The 20,960-nt window shown below is 47.4% G+C and overlaps 1 protein-coding gene across 3 annotated transcripts in view; it reads right to left on the bottom strand.

Annotated features, from left to right (window-relative positions):
• Positions 1–20,960, bottom strand: part of Acox1 (acyl-CoA oxidase 1) — a 26,562-nt gene continuing 5,602 nt past the window's right edge. The window contains exons 3-15 of one of the 3 annotated variants that reach the window (XM_076543773.1): positions 19,187–19,347; positions 12,083–12,243; positions 10,114–10,221; positions 7,860–7,979; positions 7,385–7,500; positions 6,510–6,679; positions 5,747–5,909; positions 5,156–5,346; positions 3,407–3,586; positions 3,213–3,318; positions 2,831–2,974; positions 2,490–2,696; positions 1–1,695 (exon numbers count right to left, since the gene is read on the bottom strand). In XM_076543773.1, coding sequence (XP_076399888.1) covers positions 1,645–1,695; positions 2,490–2,696; positions 2,831–2,974; positions 3,213–3,318; positions 3,407–3,586; positions 5,156–5,346; positions 5,747–5,909; positions 6,510–6,679; positions 7,385–7,500; positions 7,860–7,979; positions 10,114–10,221; positions 12,083–12,243; positions 19,187–19,251 — 1,782 coding nt within the window. In that variant the 5' untranslated portion in view covers positions 19,252–19,347 and the 3' untranslated portion in view covers positions 1–1,644. The remainder of the gene's footprint in view (positions 1,696–2,489; positions 2,697–2,830; positions 2,975–3,212; positions 3,319–3,406; positions 3,587–5,155; positions 5,347–5,746; positions 5,910–6,509; positions 6,680–7,384; positions 7,501–7,859; positions 7,980–10,113; positions 10,222–12,082; positions 12,244–19,186; positions 19,348–20,960) is intronic. The other 2 variants (XM_006993654.4, XM_006993653.4) reach the window with 2 other exon arrangements.

Below are 20,960 nucleotides of genomic sequence, written 5' to 3' on the forward strand. Positions count from 1 at the left end.
TTCAGTCATTTAAATTTATTTATTTTCCAGAATACGAACTAATGCCAATAGAAACCCAAATGAAGTGATATAGTGCTAATCTTCAATCTTAAGCAATTATCAGTTGTTCCAGCAGAAAGGTTAAGGCTTGTGTCAACAATCTGTTATCAACTCCCCTGGGACATTATTTCCACTCCATTATACTGTGTTCTCAATAGTATAATGTTCTCAATTTTTTCATGATGCAAATGCCATGGATACAGAGTTAACAGGTTAAAATGTTTTCTCTACTGTGATTTTATGAACAGAGTCCTTATTAGCCAGGCATGGTGGCATACATCTGTAATCACAGCACTCGGGAGACTTAGGATCAAGAGTTCAAGGCCAGTCTGGGCCCTATCTCAAAACAAAACAAACAAAAAATCACCACACAAAGAACGCACACACACACACACACACACACACACACACACACACACACACACACACACACACACACGCACACACACAACACCAAAGGTGTATTTCTTTCACCTTTAAGCACAGTGATTGTAGAGACTGGACTGCAACTGAAGGGGCCAACTGACCACCCAGGTAAGGCTGCTAGCGGCTTACCACGAAGCCAGGTACTCAACAGCAAGAAACTAGCTGCGACCTCTAATCGTCCTCCAGCCCGCATCAATGATTGCATCTTCTGAACTAGAAACCACAGCACGTGGCTGTGGCAAAGGGTTTTCTGCTGTTGCGGGTGTAAAAAGTGACCTGAGGGATTTATAGGCCAGATACTTGATCACCAAGCACTTTAACAGCTTACGACAAGATGACACCGTCTTTCAAATCTGGATTGTCCCAGGAAATTTACTTAATAAAGTCACCAAAATACAGCAGTCCCACAGCTGAGGGCTCTCCCTACACTTAATCTACAAGGAAGGACAGTTACCGTCTTTAGTACCTCTTTCAGGAGGAGGCAAGCAAGAAACGGAAGATGTCAGCCACCATGACTGAAGTCCAGGCAACGGTCAAATAAGGGAAGATAACTATGGTTCCTATGTCAGAAAGTGGGGACCACAGGTGTGACATGCTACTACCAGGGAAGGTAGAGCCTGGGATGGATGATCACTCCCAACTCAGGCTTATGGCTCCCAGGTGGATGTGTGCTGAGGGGTCTCGTCGGCTACGTGAACGCCAAGGTTGACAGGGGCAACACCAGCACAGCAGGCACCAGCCGCACACCCACATCTGTCAGGGTTTCTGGCTCCCAATCTGTCCTCAGTGTAGATCATGTAGGCTGGAAAGTCTGGAAAATTCCACTTTATAAAACACCTTTGCTTTAGAAAACATATATCCAGTGATTAGCAGGAAAAATGTGACACTAAGAATTTAGTAGTTAAACTCTGTTAATTCCTCAAAGTCATGGCCTACTGGGATTAGCAGCAGTACAGCCGTGAAGCCCTCTGAGTACCTCCAAGTCTCCGTGTTACCTAAAACATACTGAATTTCTCATTTCATCTGCTCATTTTTCTTTACTTATAGAGAGGAAAAAGGCCAACTCATCATCTGCTCTAGAGCTACACAAATGTGATGAAGATTTCCCGAGGATCAGTGAAGTGAGGAGGAGAGATGTCCGGCTGCTGCCTGAAGCAGATGGGCGTGTCCCAGGGACGCTCAGAGCTTGGACAACAGGGGTTTCAAGTGCTTGTAGTAGGACTCGTGGACCTGCGTGAGAGCAGAGGAGGCCAGTGAGGACCTGTCCCGGAAGTCAGCATTCTTCTCAAAACACCACCACCACTTGGAACTGAGAAGTAGTGGACCTTGTACAGACACAAAGGTAAGTATTTGATGTTTGTTTTGTCTTGTTTTTTTTTTGTTTTTTTTTTGGTTTTTTTTTTTTTTTTTTGGTTTTTCGAGACAGGGTTTCTCTGCGTAGTTTTGCGCCTTTCCTGGAGCTCACTTGGTAGCCCAGGCTGGCCTCGAACTCACAGAGATCCTCCTGGCTCTGCCTCCCGAGTGCTGGGATTAAAGGCGTGCGCCACCACCGCCCGGCTTTGTCTTGTTTTTTAAGCCAGGGGCTCATTATATAGCCCAAGCTGACCTCGAACTCATAGAGATCTATCTGCTTGCCTCTCTGCCTCCCCAGTGCTAGGATTAAAGACGTGCCCCACTATGCCTGGCCTTTAGTTAAAAAAAAAATTAAATGTATATATTATACTATTTATTTATGTGTCCGTCCGTATGTTAGTATGTTCCTATGTGTTCAGGTGCCCATGGGAGTCAGAAAGGGTGCTGGATCCCCTGGAGCTGAAGTCATTATGTGAGCCACTCAACATAGGTGGCAGGAACCAAATCCAGGTCCTTTGTAGGAGCGTCAAGTACTCCTAACAGCTGAGCCCCTCCTGCCCCATACTTATATGACAAAAGTCAGTGGGCTCGGAGCGCCATCAGTGACAGGGCCCTTGCCCAGCATTCAGTGAGAACCTCAGAGGTCAACAGACTGTTGTTGCTTGTTTTACCTCCGTTTTGTTCAGCGGGGACTTCTTGGCCCACTCAAACAAGTTCTCGTACACGTTCCCGTCATAGCGGCCAAGAACAGAGCCGAGTGCCATATCCTTAAAGTCAAAGGCATCCACCAGAGCAACAGCATTGGGGCGGATTAGTGTGAGCAATTCCAGTATCCGGCTGTTTACTTGTGACATCTGAGCCCCTGTGATGATGTTCCCCTGAGGGAAAAAATGAAACAAATGACTAAAACTATGTCCGGACTAGACCTTCATACACATACAACTTTAAAACAGACAACTGTTTAAGTCAGACAGATAAGCACAAGAAAGGCTTCTGCTTCAAAAGTACTGACCTCAAGAAAATCTCCTCCTTTCTGGCTGATCCCATAGAGAGAATACAGGAAACACAGATTCCTCAGGACAGCCTGGACGGCTTTGTCTTGGATCTTGGGGAGTTTGTCTGAAAAGATCTTAACCACCACGTAGTGGCAATGAGCCTGGAGGAAGACAATAGCAGGGTGTGGGACCCTTGGAAAGGTGGGTGTGGTGGCCTGTGTCTAGTTCCAGCGTTTGGGAGGCTGAAGCAGGAGGACTGCCATGACTTTGAGGTCAGTTTAGCTACTTGCTGAGTTCCAGATCAGCCTGGGTTAGCGAATGTCTGTCTCAAAAAGGCTACCACAGTGACCCGGGCACCAAGGAAGGGCAGCAGAGCAGTGAGGGGAGGCCACCACTGACCTCACTCGCCCGAACAAGGTCAACAGAAGTCAGGTTCCATGCTACTTCCTTGCTCTTCCTGTGACTCATATGAGTCTTTAGGTTTTTTGCAGCAATTTCTATTAATCTGTTAAGCAAGAAGGAAGAGTAGAGAGCTGAGGAAACCGGCATGGTTCCCACTCCTCTACTCGGCCTCTTACCCTGAGGGGGCTCACCTGGCTGCACGAAGCTTGTAGGCTTCAGTCAAGCTGTCCAGGCTGTTGATGTCCACCACAGTTGGCCAGACCGCCACCTGCTGCGGCTGGATCCGCTGACTGGGCAGGTCATTCAAGTAGGACACCATGCCACCCACCAGCTTCCCCGAGTGCACCTGGTCATAGATTTTCATTAAGAACCTAGAAATCACCAGAACACATGCTTTTAGTAACGCTATGAAATGACGTCACAGTCTGACCAGGTGCTGGCTAACTTTATGTCAACTTGATACAGGCTAGAGTCATGCGAGAGGAGGGAACCTAGGAAAGAAGTTGGCACCAGGATAGTAGGGTACTGCTGTGACAGACCTGACCAGGTTCTTTGGGGAGGACCGTGGGAGGACTGTGGGACTAGGGGCTGGAAAAGCCATTGGTTGTTGGGAGCTGAGCGGACTGGTCTCTCGAGTTTGGAAGGAATGCTGAGAGCAGTGCAGATGGTGGAGGCCTGGCCTGGGAGGCTTCAGAGGAAGCCAGGATCCTACCAGGCCTTTTGTGTGAAGAATCTGTGATTCCAGTCAGCTGGAGCTGAAGGATCAGCTGTGATTACCAAGAGAACAGAACCACTAAAGTTAAACCTTTGCTTTGCTGGGACAATGGATGCTGGTCTGCAGGGCTGAAGAATCAGCTGTGATTAAGAGGCCTGAGGTGAAGTTTTCTGGGAAGTGTTTCCTCAGGGCCACCACACAGAAGCTGTGATCCAGAGATGGCCAAGGTTGTACCTCATGCTGGCAGCTGAACTTGGTAGTGTAAGAGTTACCCAGGTGGTACTGGTTTTGAAGGCATGAAGGGGTCATGCGGAGAAGCTGAGGCTTGTGCTATGTGACAGGGCTGGAGTCCCTAAGAGAGCCCAGGAGAGGTTACTGGTGAAGGTGTAGCTCAGTTGCAGTTTTGGAAATGCCAGTACCATGGGTTGACCACCGAGAACAACACCAGCAGTGGAGGACCCCCGGGAACAGCACCAGCAGTGGAGTGGAGCCAGTCGGAGCCTAGGAGACAAGCTGTGTGTGCTGCAGAGGGCAGAGCTGGAGAAGTGACCCAAGCCCTTTAGAGGAGTCCAGATGATAAGTGAATCCCAGATAGTGGACATTAAATTATTTATCTGTTGGGAGTTTGGTTTTGCTTTGTTCAGATTATGACTGTGTCCTGGTTCTTCTCTCTTAAAATAAGAAAGTATTTAATTTATTTTTTATTTTATAGGAGTCCACAGTTGAAAGACTGAATTTTTTAAAGTTAAGATTTTAAGAGATTTTAGATTTTTACAGAGACTGAATTTTTTTTCTGAGACAGGGTTTTCTTTGTGCAGTTTTGGTGCCTGTCCTGGATCTCGGTCTACAGACCAGGCTGACCTCGAACTCACAGAGATCCGCCTGGCTCTGCCTCCCAAGTGCTGGGATTAAAGGCATGCGCCACCGCCATCCGGCCAGAGACTAAACTTTTAAAGTGCATGAAATGGTACAGACTGTGGGACTTTCAAGTTGTAATATGTCTTATATTTGTGGTATTTATTAATCTGAGATCTTGGGGATGAACCAAAAAAAGGGGGAAAGATTATGTCTTAAAAAGCCCTTTCCTCCCCAAGTTGTTCTGGTCATGGTGTTTCATCACAGCAACAGCACCCTAACTAAGGCAGACCACAAATAAGAAGTGAGTCATGATGGAAGCAAACCATCCCTGCCTTTCATGGCCAAGTCTGTAAAGACTGCTGCTCACCTGGCCGTCTGTAGCATCATGACAGTGTTCTCTCCCTCGAAGGTGCAGGCTGGGGTAAAAGTGACGTAAATATTTGGAATTCCGCTGCTGTGAGAATAGCCATGCCCACCACAAGCCATCCGACATTCTTCAATACCAGCATTGGCCGTCCATGTAGTAAAAGCCTTAAGCCCAGCAGTGAGGGCGTGAAGCTGGGGGACAAGCACAGGCCATGAGAACCCTGGCTTAGAACCCACCTTCTAACAGGAAGACACATCCTCCTGAAGTGCGCCGGCCGTCACCGTCAGAACCAGTTGTGCGCATGCCCACTGAGGAGGCGGTCATCTGCAATCTGAATTAGCAACGCTCTCACACCTTTCTCAACGGTTGTACCCGGCCAGTCACCCCTTTCTTTAAATTCTATTAATAAAAATTCCAGCTTCACATATGGTCCGTTTTTAATTTTAAAAAGTTCCAAGGTTCTATAATTCCTTTCAGGAAATTCCAGCATGCAGTTTCTGCTGGATGTCTGCCAGCAGGTAAACATGAAACCTGAGGGTATCTAAGGAAACTACGGGTATCCAGGGAGGAATGAGAAAAGTATGTGCGTACCTCGGGCAGCTCGCTCAGGTCCCCTTGGCCAATGCTCTCATTAATTCGAAGGTAGGTCTCCTTCATGTACCTTCCTACAAAGTGGAAGGCGTAGGCAGTGGCCAGCAGTGGGAAGAGTTTATACTGCTGGGTTTGAAAATCCAAAATCTGTGGTTCTGGTTCACTAAGTAACAGGAAAAGAAAAAAAATTAGCAAATGCTGACTTGTATTATCCCAGGTTTCAGTCCAAGTTCCCTGACACAGCAGCTGAATTCATCCTTGTACAGGTCCTTCCTGAACAGAAGCTGTCACTCCTGTCACTTTACACATGGGCAACGGAGAGATGGGGAAATCTGTCTGAGCTCACACAGCTCAAAATGGCAATTCTTTGGCTCTGTAAGGTCACATTCTTTTCTTTTTCCCTCCTGGTTCTTTGAGATAGAGTCTCTCTACACAGCCCTGACTGTCCTGGAACTCATTCTGTAGTCCAGGCTGACCTTGAACATAGAGATCCACCTCCTGAGTACTGGGATTAAAGGTGTATGCCTCCACACCCAGCAATACTCCTAACCATTCTACTGCACTGCCTTGATTCTTTAACATCATTCTTGCTGGCTAGGTGGTGTGCCTCTGGGAGGCCTAGCACGTGTAAGCGCTGGGTTAACACCTAGCACACGGTGCTGGGGCCAGGGTGGAAAGGCGGATGAAGTCGCTATTCTGATCTAGCCTCTTAAGAACAGGGTCAAAGTCATCAGCACCAGCCCATCTCAGACCCTACCCTTACCCTGGCTTGATTTCCGACTGGTGCCTCACGGCGCTGTATCGTATGGCAATGGTGCACGCCTTGGACAGACACCGAGCTGCATCTCCCACGAGGAAGGACCTGACGAACACCATGGTCCCATACGTCAGCTTGTTATTCAAGGGCTTCACATATGTGCCATCAGGCTTCACCTGAAAAAACGAAACAGGCCTGAAGTGTCTTTCTGTGAGGCCAAGAAACCATGGACTGATTCTCCAAGTGTGTCTCCTGGAGCAGCAGGGGACCTGGCAACTGTCTGAAACCCTCCATTTCGTCCCCGCCTCTGACCTTCTGAACCAGAGTTTGAGGCCGGACTGGACTACAGAGTGAGTTCCAGGACAGTGAGGGCTACACAGAGAAAACCTGTCTTGAAACAAAACCTAACAAAAAAGACATGGGCTTGCTATGCAGCTCAGCCTGACCTTGAACTCACTTCCTCTGCCTCTAGTGCACACCATATTTGGCTCACAATCTAAGTTCCAACTGGCCTTCCAGGTGACTCCAAGTTGCTGAATGGCTTGAGAACCACAAGTCACTAACAAGGTGATACTTTTCACACCCTCCTCAACTGCTTCTAAGTCACTGTCAAGAATGAAAGAAGTTCAGAAGGAAGAGAATGTCACCTTCTGCAACTAACATTTAGAGGCTGGGGGCAGGAGGATTGCTTTGCTGGTCTGGGATATATAGTGAAAACTTGACGATAACAAACCTAAAACCAAACAAAATAAATAAATATACCTGGGCGAGCCGGGCGGTGATGGCACACACTTTAATCCCAGCACTCAGGCACCAAAAGTACACAGAGAAATCATGTCTCAAAAAACCAAAACAAAAAACCCCAAACAAACAAAAAATACCTGGGCATATTTCATCAGCATGTTCTCTCTAGGAATACGGTAATTGTCCATCTTCAGGTAGCCATTATCCATCTCTTCATAACCAAATTTGGGGCCAATATCCCCAACAGTAATACCTACCAAAGACAACAGGAAACACGTGAGATATTTATGCTTTTGAATCCTTGCCTTCCTATGTTATTTAATTGTGCCTTATACTTTTTGCAGTTTATTTAATTATTTTATTTTTATGTGTGTGGGTATTTTCTGTGCATTTATATCCATGCACCACATGTGTGCCTGGTGCGTCAGGAGGCTAAAATAGGGTGTTGGATCCCCTGGAACTAGAGTTACAGCTGGCTGTGGGCCACCATATGAGTACTGGAACTGAACCCTGGTCCTCTAGAAGATCAGCCGGTATTCGTAACTGCTAAGTCATCTCTCCAGCCCCATGCAATTTTAATTTTTACCTTGACATCAGATGAACAATCCTTACCTGGCAAGGGCTTGTGGGTTCCGATTTCACGGATAGGGACAACAAAGGCATGTAATCCATAGCACTCCCCTTGAGTGATGAGCTGAGCAAGAACTATTGCATGATTGGAAGTCTTCCCAACTGCAACATGGAGAACAGAGGAGAAGTTAGTGTGCTGTTCCTGCTTCTGAATTTTTCTTTTCCTCTCTTTTTTAAGGTGGAGTCTCCTGAACCCCTGACCCTCCTACCTGTGTGTCCTGAGTGCTGGGATTACAAGTGTGTACCACCACACTTGGATGTGTTTTTGTGTTTTTACTGATTATATTACACGTATTTGGGGGGAAGTAGCTCATGCTTGCAATATGGCACACATGTGGAGGTCAGAAGAAAACTTGTGGGAACTGTTTTCTCCTTCTATCATATGGGTTCTGGAGATTGAACTCAGGTCATCAGGGTTGGCACAAGTACCTTTACCTCCTGAACCCTCTCACTGGCCCTGTCTCGAATTCCTAAATGGTTGAAACACAAAAGCATGTGAAAGCGAGTCCTTTCCCGTGACAACATCACACAAAGTTTCTGGACAAAGCTTATAGCTTTGTTCTTATTTTATTTTTTGGCAGATAAACCCTACATTAAACAAAAAGGTATCTCTTCAATTTTTTTTTTTTTTTTTTTGGTTTGTTTTTCAAGACAGGGTTTCTCTGTGTAGCTTTGCGCCTTTTCCTGGAACTCACTTGGTAGCCAGGCTGGCCTCGAACTCACAGAGATCCGCCTGGCTCTGCCTCCCGAGTGCTGGGATTAAAGGCGTGCGCCACCACCGCCCGGCTTCTCTTCAATTTTTTTAACATTTATTATTGTGTTTGTGTGTGCACACGAGCATGAGGAGGTGACACACGTGTGCCACAGTGCACGTGGAAGTCAGGACATCTTGAAGGACTCAGTTCTTTCCTTCCACCACGTGGTTTATGGGGATCAAACTCAGGTTGGAGGCTTGTCCCGAATGTGCCTTTCCCTGCTGAGCCAGCTCTCTGCTCTGGGGCCTGTCCCAGCTTTTTACCTCACTTCTATTCTCGGGAATGCCTTTATTCTCTCTCTCTCTTTTTATTTGTTTTGTTTTGTTTTTCGAGACAGGGTTTCTCTGTGTAGTTTTGGTGCCTGTCCTGAATCTCGCTCTGTAGACCAGGTTGGCCTCGAACTCACAGAGATCCGCCTGGCTCCACCTCTTGAGTGCTGGGACTAAAGGCGTGCGCCACCACCGCCTGGCTGCCTTTATTGTCTTTAAGAAACTGTCTCTATTTCCATCACACAACAAAGTTCTAGTCAGAAGTGGTAGCTCACTCTAGGAATTCCAACACTTCAGAGGCAGGTAGATTTCTGTAAGTTCTAGGTTGGCCAGGACTACAGAGAGAAAACTTCTCTTAAAAAAAACCTAAAAAAAAAAAAAAAAAATGCAGAGGCTATTCTGAGATACTTAGAGAATCTGAGACTAGCCTGGATTACACAGCAAGATCTTGCTCCCCAAAACAAAAATAAACAAAGAGAGAATGTAAATAATCAACTAGTTATACCTGAAATAGACATTCCAACTCAGAGTGAAAGTAGATACTAAATATAAATTTTATATCAAAGCCAAATAAATAAAAATCTGAAAGTAACTCAAATTTTTGACAAAAATAAGAAATAGGGAAGTTATACTGGGTGTGGGGGCTCGTGCCTTTAACCCCAGAACTTGGGAGGCAGAGGCAGGTGGATCTCTGTGAGTTCAAAGCCAGCCTGGTCTACAGAGCGAAATCCAGGGCTGTTAAATAAATGAGAAACCCTGTCGTGAAAAACCAAAAAGAAAAGAAATAGGGAAATCTATTCGATTTTGTGAGACAGACTCTCACTGTGTAGCTCTGACTGGCCTGGAACTCCCTCTGTAGACCAGTATGGCTTTGGACTCATGGGGCTCTACCTGCCTCCGACTCTGAGGTCAAAGGGTGGACTGCCACACTTGGCTAGGACTTTTAAAGGAGGACTATGGAAGCTATGGTACGCGGGGATATTTAGATGAAAAATTAAACCAAGTATTCTAAGACAGCCATTACTGTTGTGCTTTTACAATATATAAGTAGAAGTAACATCTTATGATATTTAAGACTTTAATTATTTTTTTATTTCACAATTATATTCTCATATAAGGTCAACATTCTAAATATAACCTCCTAAGTCCTCAAAATGTTCAACAACAAAACAACAGATGTTTTCCGTTTGTTTGTTTTTTTAATCAACTTACGTCCCCCAGGCCACCACTTAATAGAAGTCACAGTGGGACTGTTGAGAATGAACTCTTGGGTTTTGGGGTCGTATGTGGCAGTGGTCTCCAGGCCTCGAAGATGAGTTCCTAAGGAAAGAGATCACATGACCTCAGACACAGCACAGAGGGGAAAGAGCAACAAAACAGACAGTAAAGATTCTCTGCTGAGGCCTGAAAGTTCAGGCCTCAGAGGAGCCACGAACCAGCAAATGTGTCTGTAGAGGGGCGGGGCGGGGCGGGCACACTCCATTCCACTGGCCAGTTCCCCACTAGGCCGCAAGCAGAAGTGCCTTGTGAGCATTCCACTTCTGAATGGGGCTCAGTGGGTGTGTCAGAGTTACTGAAATCAGTGAAAAGAAATGTAAAGGCAGCTCATGTTCTTTGTGACAGAGGCAGCTCGTGTTCTATGTGACAGAGACATCACATTTTAAAATTACATTTACTCTGTGTGCACTGAGCATGAGCTGGCGCACACCAGCCACAGCACACACCTGTGTGAGTTAGTTTTCTCTGCCAGGTGGGTCCTGGGAATTGATCTTGGGTCACCAGGCTTGCCACCATGTACCTTTACCACTGAGCCACACTGCCAGCCTGGCAAGTGCAAGCTATTTCTAAATTTGAAAAGAACAACTGCCAGTCTAGTGAACTATTTACTTCTGTACTTCTGGGGACAATAAGAAATGTGTGACAGAAACAGACTCAGCTGACCTTCCGTACATTAGAACTTATTTCAGAATGATCACTAAAATGGAAACTAAGAACTTGAAAACATTTATTCATTATGAAAAAGGTGACTTCCTAGAATTCTCCCCGAGTCCAGCAATGCCTGGGTTCAGGCTGGCTTTCCAGGGCCCGGCTCCACCTCAGTGCTCACCGCTCATGAGAGTGAGGAAGCTTATGTTCAGTCTCGTGTTGCTGGAGCTGGATGGACACTTCCACTCTGAGTCCTAGGTGTGCACACTGCAATTCTTTGAGAAGCATTACAGAAAACGGTGGGTGTCGTTCTAACAGCATTACACTGAAACAAATGCTGAGGACTTTTTTTAAAACAAACTACTTGGGAACACCTGCCTTCACTGAGCACTTTGAAACATCTAGAAATTTCCAAGCCAAGCAACAGAAACAGACAGTTTGTAAGCAACAGCCTTCAAAGCAGAAGTCAAGAAACCAGGCACTGAGTAAACTCCTCTGCCAAAGAAGCCTTTGGTGACACATTAGACAAAGTGTTCTCACGTGACAGCTGACCTCAACTGTACGCCACTTTGTATCTGTGAGGAGCCTATAAAATACTGCTTAGCATTATTTATTGTACAGGAGGCTGTACAAAATACACATTTTTTCTGAGTCCTCAGAGTCGGGGGAGGTCCGGGGACGGACACAGGATGGAATGGGACACAGGCATACACAAATGGCAAACAGAGCCAATTCAGAGAACATGCGAAAAACTACCCCCTCCAGCCCCACCTGGTCCAGAAAGATGGGTGAGGTGGCAAGCGTGTGCAAGCAGAGATTGATGTCAGTGGCCTCGGCAGGACGGCTTAACTTCTAACCTCTGGTCAAACCACCTTCTGAACTGTTCTGATGCACTACGTCAAGTACAGGTAACTCCAAGACATACATACTGAATAGTTCGGATTACAGGAAGTCCAAGGGCACTCACACATTAACGTGTCCCTCTAGGTGATCATCAGAAAGTAACCAACAGATGGGGTCAGAGTCTACACGCACAGATTCCACAGACTGCATGGTAAATAGGCCTGACTGGTCATTCCTACAGTCAGAACCAACAACCACAGTGATAAACTAACTTCATTTACACTGCCCAAGCCTCCGCTGGGAGCTGGACTCTGCAGAGGCTCCCAGAACAGCCAGCAGCATCCTGCCGTGCTCTATATAGGTCCGGTTGGCAGGGCCCGCCCACCCAGAAGGTAGACTAAATACACTGTACCATGACCCATCTCTGTCTGGGCATAAGTGCCCGTGATCTCCAAATTCCAGGCCGGCATGAAGAAACGCTCCTGTTGCTCTGCGGTGGCCTGGTGAAGCAAGGTGGGCAGGAACATGCCCAAGTGAAGGTCCAAAGGCTCAGGTCGCCCTCGGTGTACAGAGCTTCGAAGAAATACCAAGGACGGGAATTGGAGGGAAGCATCATCGGGTGTGTGAGAATCAATAATGTGAACAGATAGAGCAGGGAAGGAGAAAAAAAAAATTAATCAATCACGTGCATTTCATCATGGACGGGAGCACTGCCCTTTTCTGTATCACTTTATGATTGGCAACAATGTCCATCTTTCTTAAGCTGGCAGAGTGTGCAGCAGGACGGGCTGCGGAGACCCAGACCCGTGTAGCACAAAACAATGTGTAAAGGCAAAACTCCAGCCTTGCAATTAAATGAAAGGAAACGAAAATTCTCAAAAGGAGACTTGAAGGGGAACAAGGCGTCCTTGGGTGGGACAGAAATAAAATTAATCCGGGCTGAGGTTTTCCTGGATGTAATTTTAGTGAAGTGTCTAGACTGGGGTCCTTTCTGTGTGTTCAGAAAACATCTAGGACAGACCACAGTCTTCCCATGACCAATTTCATCATGGCAGACATCCAGCTCAGATCTGCCAGTGCGGATTAACACAGAGACGGACAGTGCTCTCCCTCCCAACAGTTGCAGCAATTCAAGACAAGCCATCTCTAGTGAGGACCATTACACTGCAAATCACAGCTGTGCGCAACAGGGTCTGCACTCCGTTATGATGCCTTTTCATTATCTTAGAGATGAGCCTGGACAGCCTTCCAGTCTTTCAACCTCTCGGCTTGTTCCAGCTTGTTCCCTCTAAGCTGGGGAGGAGAGTAGGCTGATAGGCTCAGCAAGAGCTCACCAGGACCTCTCCAAGGCAAGTGGCTGCGCCGTCAGCTAACCATCCGGACACAGTGAAAGCCCCACTTCATAAGCCATGAAGGTGGGTGGCCCAGTGCCACGTTTGCATCAAAATGACGGTGGTGAGCCAGGACAAGGGTTTTGCAGCCTAGTCCTGACTCTGGTTGGCGAGCTTAATGTCCAATGAGACACGGACTGAGTCTAAAACCCAGAGCTGTCCTTGGAGACATCAACACGGAAATCCCAAATGATTGGTTGCTGGCAGAGCAGGGGCAAGGGCTGGGCGACTCTTGGTGCTACTTTTGTAACTCCCCATGAATTTGCAATCATTTTTAAATTAGAAAAAAATTGAAACTGATTCATGGAATGAGCTGTGATGGTGCACATCTGTAACCCAAGCACATAGGAGGCTGAGGCAGCATTCAAGTTCAAGGCCAGTTTAGGCCAGACAGGGAGATTTTACCTTAGAAACCCAAACCACATCAACCAAATCAAACCAAACTGCACTTGTGAGATGCCTTTCTCACTGACAACTCGTCCAGCTTTTAAAACGCCAGCAACGGGATGGGGTAACCAGTGGTTAACAGTTTGCCTTGGGTTTGCTCAAACAGACAAAAACAAACCACTGTTAATCCCACACACTAAACATAGAACTCATCTGGGAGGCCCTGGATTTCAATGTGGGGGGAACCCCAGGCTGGGGTGACACTCATGTTAGCGTACTTAGACCCTGGTTTAATCCCTACAGCTTTCCTCCCCAAAAGGCTAGGATCCAAGTCCCCAGGCAGTAACTCTGACCTAGGGCTGCCACCTAGGGCAGGGAGCAGCCTGTTTTCTGCTTTCAGGAGAGCTGTCTGTGCTGCCAATGACCAGAGACTGCTGGAGGGGGAGGAGCCTGGCAGCGGCCCCCTTCAGAGCGAGGGAAGTTTGTATCTGAGCTGGGCTAGCCTAGCCTAAGAACAATACAGTGTTATCAAACACAGGGAGGAAGGCAGGGCAGGCACTCCAATCAGACCCTGGGACGGAAGACTGTCTGGGGAAAAGGTGTCTCTGGTAGCTAACATGGTATTAGTCACACATGGGTAAGATTTCGGAATGCGAGAGAGGAAAGGACAGTTTCTCTACTTGAAGTTAATTATGCATGGCAACGACACACACTACTGTGAGATAAGTTGTCTAAACTGTACAGCAGTACATTTGAAAAAGCGTTAAGTCAGTTCTTTAAAGCTGCTATGTGGAAAGGTCTCCTCAGTCTCTCCTTCCACAGGCTACAAAGCTGGAAAGGCCGGCAGCCAACAGCGGGGAACCATCTGACTGAGGGCCCTGGGCTGGGAGTACAGTCGGTAGAGGGTGGTCTAGCATGCATGAAGTCAGTTCCACCCAAACGAAAACCAGGCCGGGACACACACCTAATAGTTCCACCAGAGGCAGGAAGATGCCCCCCCCAAGTTTGAAGCTAGCCTGGTCTACAGTGACTCCACAAGCCTGTCTCCCACAAACACCCTCCCCAAAAAGATCTGACTGACAGGAAAGAATTAGCTGGTTTCTGCCGGAGAGGACCAAACGAATGGAGTACTTCCCAAGAAAATAAAAAGCTCTGCCATACACCAACTCAAATTCCTCAGCGCCTTCTGCAACTTGACAAACTGAGATGAGAATTCTGAAGTCAGGAGCTGGTGGTGGCACACCCAAGTAGCCAGTGCTGAAGGTGAGGGAGGAGGATTGCAAGTTTGAGGCTAGCCTGGGTTATACCTCTGAGGCAGGGCAGGGCTTGCCTGTGATCCCCACACTGCAGAGGCAGAGGCAAAAGGAATGAGGAAAATTCCAGGCCAGCCTGGTCCACATAACGAGAGTTCCAATAGTTAGTAGGACCCTGTCTCCAAACAAAACCGAAAGCAAAGGAGGTGTTAGGGAGATGGAGAGAGCACCTGCTGCTTCCCACAGACCCGAGTTCAGGTCTCAGCAGGGGGACTCATGACTCCGGTAATTCCAGCTACAGGGGATCTTCTACGCTCTCTGTGGACACAGACACATGGACACATGGACACACACACACACACACACACACACACACACACGCACGCACGCACGCACGCACGCGCACGCGCACACACACACACACACACACACACACACACACACACACACACACACACACACACGCGCGCTCACGAATAAAAATAAATCTAGGGTTTGTTTCTTTTTTTGGTTTCTTTTGTTTTTGAGACAAGGTCTCACTATGTAGTCCTGACTGGCCTGGAACTTACTATGTGGACCACGTGGGTCTCAAACTCACAGAGATTTGCCTGCCCCTGCCTCCCAAGGGCAGGTGTGTATCACCATACCTGGCTACAAATAAACCCAAAACAACAACAATAAAACCACCAAAGGAAAAAGAACACCAAATGCATAACTCTTTTGTTTTGGGAGTTTGGTATTGGAGAGTGAGCCCAGGGCCTTGCACACACTGCACAAGCAACCACGCCCAGTCTCCAGACACAGGGAAGCACATGTGTATAGTACATTCCAGAAATAAAGTCTTACTATTACAAAACTCTAGAAGAAGCTACGAAGAACCAACAGGAAAAAAGCCGGGAGCCGAGGACATACAAATTTAGGAAAATGTCTGAGAGTCGCTCTCTCTAAGTCAGTGTTAGAGATGAGCTAAACAAACCCAGAAGACAGAACAATCAGAGGAGAGATCTGCACCTACTCCAAGAAGGACACGTTGAGTACATAGAATAAAACGTTTAACACATGAGGCAGGAATGGGAAAAATTATTAGATGGACACAATATTCTGAGAAGGTCAACATGCAGATTCTATTTCCATCAATACTCAAAGGGAAAACAGCCCCTTCAGGTCACAGAAGAAAATGCAGACAGCGAATGAGGATGTGCATCGGCGTACAGGCTAGTAACAGAAAACCGTAACCTGGACTCGGGTGTGTATTAATGTGGTGAGAACAAAGTGGCCACCTTGACAGGCTACAGAGACAAACGAATTCTGAAGACACTAAAGAGAAGGGACACGAGGGACTATAATCCCAGCACTGGGAAGTTTGAGGCAGGAGGATCACAAGTTCAAGGCAAGTATGAGCTATTTACAACAAGAACCTGTACTACAACAAAGCGTTAAAGACAGTAGAAGCTGGTTCATCTCAGAGTCTCATATTATTTTATGCAATACAAACTATGAAATGAGGCTGGGTTTGTAACCCGATACTTGGGAAGTTCAAAGTCATCCTTGGCTCATGATGAGTGTCTCAGAACACAAAACAAAATAAAAACTGTTTAAAATATTCATCTCCTTCAGTGCAGTAATTCATTTCTGATAACCCCCAATACTATGTATGTTTATGTACATATGTCTGTGTGTGTATACACATATGGTTTTTCTTCCTTCACTGCAGCACTGGGGGTCGAACTGAGAACCTCTGGTGTGCTAGGAAGCATTGTTCTTAGACAGAAGTTAGAGGAGAGCAGCAAGAAGGGCCACAGATGCCACTCGGGGTAGAGTGCTTATCTATTATGATGGAGACTGGGTTCCATCCCAGCATCAAAGCAGACAGACAGACGGACAGAAAAAAGTGAGAAAATTACAATAACCCCAAACCAAGAAGCAAGTCTCATGGGAACCCCAGGGTTCAGTCAGCTGGGAAGAACGGGCACAGAGGCCGCAGTGGAGCGGCAATGCAGAGGACTATTATTCAGGAAATCACGTCTGCCGTCTTCCAAGCTCTGAAGGGAGACAGGAACTTCCTCAGTGAGAAGAATCTGCCAATGCTGTCTCCCAGGGCAGCGCCTGGATGACAGATCTACATTCCTCAACCAAAGTGCTAATGTGAAATGAGGTAAAAGAGACAGTCCCTATGAGGTGGCAAGTCCTCAACTGGTCACCTGCTCTGTGACCTAAAGAAATGTGAGGCTGATTTCCACACTGCTCCTTCACACTAGGGCCCCGTAGAGGGACCTTCCTCAGCCCGGGCCTGCGCCTTCCCACGAGGCTCACAGAACAGGTCTGATAGATTTCCGGGGATGTCTCAAGAGGAGGGAAGACACACTCTAGAGCAGCTGTTCTCAACATGTGGGTCTCCCACCAGCCCTTTCACGGGGGTCACCTAGGATCATCAAAAAACACAGATATTTACATTATGATTCCTAACAGTAACAAAATTCCAGTTAGGAAGTAGCAACAAATAATTTTATGGTTGGGACTCACCACAACAACATGGGGAACAGTATTAAAAGTTCAGCATTAGGAAGGTCGAGAACCTCTGCTCTAGAGGGAAAAGATAAAACTGACAGGGATATTTTCTACAGGGCTCTGCCTTTTCCTTGATGGGGAAGGCTTCTGTTTTAGTCTGCTCTTTGCCAGGTAACACTGTCACGATGCACATTAACCAACAGACCTGCCATGGGACAGAATGGGGTGGGGCGGGGAGAATACCGAAACGAACCCCAAACTCCAGGAAGCAAACCTTAGTCCTCTCGCGCTGTCCCGACAGTGCTCTTCACAGACAGGACGGAATGACTCAGATACCATGGCTTTCTCTCCCCAGGGCACCTGTCATCAGTGCTGGCACCCTGACGAAAGCCCTGGGTGTCTGTAAACAGACCCCAGCCCTCTTACCCCCACTCCCAGCTGCTGCGTGGCTCTCTGAGAGGGTCTCACACACAGCTCAGGCTCACTCCCTCCCAAGGGCTGGATTATGACCGCTCTACCGTGCCCAACCTTCCCTCTCTTTCACACTCCATCTTGGCAGTGGAATATGAGGCAGAGTATCTCAAATGTAAAGCGTTCATCCTGTTGGGCATGTGGTGCACACCTACCATCCCAGCACACAGGAGGCTAAGGAGTCGGCAGGTTTAAGGCCAGCCCAGGCTAACTAGGCCAACCTTGTCTCTGCTTTCTTTTTTTTGGGTTTTGGTTTTTTGAGACAAGGTTTCTCTGTGTAGCCCCTGGCTGTCCTTAAACTCACAGAGATCCACCTGCCTCTGCTTCCTGAGTGCTGGGACTAAAGGTATGCACTACCACTGCCCAGATTTGTTTTGGTGTTTTGAAACAGTTTCTCTGGCTGTCTTGAAACTGGCTTTGTAGACCAGGCTGGCACCTCCTGAGTGTCACCACACTTGACAGGCAATCTTGTCTAAAAAAACCAAAGCAGCCAGACATGGTGGTGCACACTTTTTTTTTTTTTTTTTTTTTTTTTGGTTTTTCGAGACAGGGTTTCTCTGTGTAGCTTTGCGCCTTTCCTGGAACTCACTTGGTAGCCCAGGCTGGCCTCGAACTCACAGAGATCCGCCTGCCTCTGCCTCCCGAGTGCTGGGATTAAAGGCGTGCGCCACCACCGCCCGGCTCGGTGGTGCACACTTTTAATGTCAGCACTCGGGAGGCAGAAGCAGGTGGATCTCTGTTGAGTTTGACGCCAGCCTGGTCTACAAATTGAGTTTCAGGACAGCCAGGGCTGTTACACAGAGAAATCTTGTCTTGACAAACAAACAAACAAACAAACAGCACACAAACAAAAGCTAAAACACACCCATTCCCACAGGTGTGGTCCCTGAAAACAAGCCTATTCCACTCTGAGTCCACAAACATAACCTGCTGAACATGCCCAAGCATTTAGGAAGGATAAACCAAAAACTACTGGCAGTGAAGGACCCACAGGCCTTCACGGGGAACTGTACAATGAAGAGCTGAAGAAAACCACAGGGCCCCTTTCTCAAACTGGAGCAGCTAGCGGTCACGGAAAGACAGGACAGTCCCTGCCATCACTGTGTTATTACAATGCATTCTTCTGACGTCACCTCCAGACACTGCTGAGGCATCCATCATCCCTCTGGAGAACTGCCAACAGACTCCTTCACAGTCACACACACCAACACAGCGGGGTGCTCTGATACACTTAAATGCCACCTCTCCAAGGTGCTCAGGAACTGCTCACACTGGGTAAGTGTGACAAACAGTGGCTTTAAGAAGTGACACTGAAGGACGTTCATAGGCCAGAGCACTGGGAAATAAACTCAGAAAGGGGAAACTGGGCTTTGATGCAACAATTTGAAAATAAATTCCCAAACACGTAGCTGCAGGGGAGGAGGGAAAAAAAAAAATCAAACGTCAGGAGTCCCTTTTCTTGAGCTCATGAGGTGGTCACCCCGGGATCGTCAGATGTGGACTAACCGTGGCCCATCTCCGTCTGGGCGTAGGTACCAATTATCTGGAGATCTTTGGACGGATGCATCCATTTCTCTTGCTGAGCAGTGGTGCCCTGATTCAGCAAGGTAGGAATAAACATGGAGTAATTGAGGCCCACAGGTTCCACAAAATTGACCAAATGTAGTCTACAGGAGAGAAAAGAAAAGCGTCTCAGCCTCACGCAGGACACTGCACCCACCGCTCACCACCGCTCACTCTCGTTAGCGTATCATTGGTGTGTGTGCCATGGCATGGGGGTGGAGGCACCACAGGGCAGAGGCCCCCTCCCCTCTAGGTTCTAGAAATCCAGCTCCATCTGTCAGGCTTGGCAGCAAGTCCTTGAGCTATCTTACCAGTCCCCTGACCTCACATTCTTGAGAAAAAAATCTTGGCCCTCAGGATGAAGAACAGAAAATTGAAGACCCTTTCACTAAATGAGATGTAAAGTTTACCGTCTACTATATAAAAGCCAGAGCAGGTCTTATGTGGCGGCTCTTGCCTCATCACCTCAGGGCCAGATTCCTTCTGTGTCTCTCTGGCGCAGAATGGACCCAGCTCCTCGGGCAGCTGAGCCTGGTGCCAGCCCTGAGACACAGCCTGCAGTCTTCAGAATCTCGTCTCATCTTTAAAAGAGAAGTCCTGTATAACCTCTACACTGAATCTGAAACAGTGGACTGACTCTGTGGTTACCTCTGCTCTGACTGTGGGTGTCACAGAGTGGCTGTGAGTACGGCTGTGGTCCTTTCAGGTCTAACTGGCTTGGAGGACCAAAGGGAACTCTACAAACATTCTTTACTGTAGACCAATTAGCAAAAACTCCTGACAATATTAATTTTAATGTTTGTTTTTTCTCTCACTACATATCCCTGGCTGATCTAGAATTTACTATGTGGCTCAGCGTAGTCCCAGACTCCTGGGAATCCTCATCCATCAGGCCCAAGTGCTGAGATTACAGGCATTCGCCACCAGGCCTGGCATCAAGAACAGTAGAACAGTCTCTGCCTAGATGACCTAAGCAAATACCCTGATGAATAAGTACACTTTTCAGGGCAGGACCATGGGTCTCTAAAGGTCTCCAGGGTATCTAAGGTGAGCAGTTTAAAAATCGTCCCCAGTGGCCAGCGAACATCGCTTCAGATTAAGGGAACTGCATATGACACTGAAATCCAGCCCACAACCTTCCCCTCAAACAGATCCCATGAAACACAAACTGAGCACCCCAGCCAGGACTGTGCTTCCATCCCGTGGACTTCCAGGGAGTCTGGTTTGCATTTTGGCCATGTGCACCCACAGAACTTGAAGTACAAATGCTGTGTCACCTAAGTGACTTTGATGTCTTCTCAGGGGTTACTAGAAGAGGTGTCACCCAGGAGACCTTGGGCTTCACAAGGAGCAGAGCATGGACTACAGGAGGAAAGGGACACTGTCACTCACTCCACAGAGGGGCCACCACCTTAAAAGCAGCAACAGCAAACACAGTAATTGCCTACTATTCTATTTCCAAAATAAAACCACACAAACCAGCCCAGATTCTTCTGCTTTCCATCAATCACAGCCACTCCGAGACACTCTCCTCATGGATGCTCTTAGACACTGATAATGTCAATCAACCCAACTGAGCTAAGGTGACTACAGAGTCTAGCAGAGGGAGTGACTTCTGTGTCCTGTCCTGGGGAATGCTAATGGATGCTGCTCAGTGAACATTTGCTCCGATGTCAACGGTTCCAGTTGTGTGGTTAGGGCAGAAAGATCACTTTCC

This window comes from Peromyscus maniculatus, chromosome 8 (assembly GCF_049852395.1).
Source record: "Peromyscus maniculatus bairdii isolate BWxNUB_F1_BW_parent chromosome 8, HU_Pman_BW_mat_3.1, whole genome shotgun sequence".
NCBI lineage: Eukaryota > Metazoa > Chordata > Mammalia > Rodentia > Cricetidae > Peromyscus > Peromyscus maniculatus.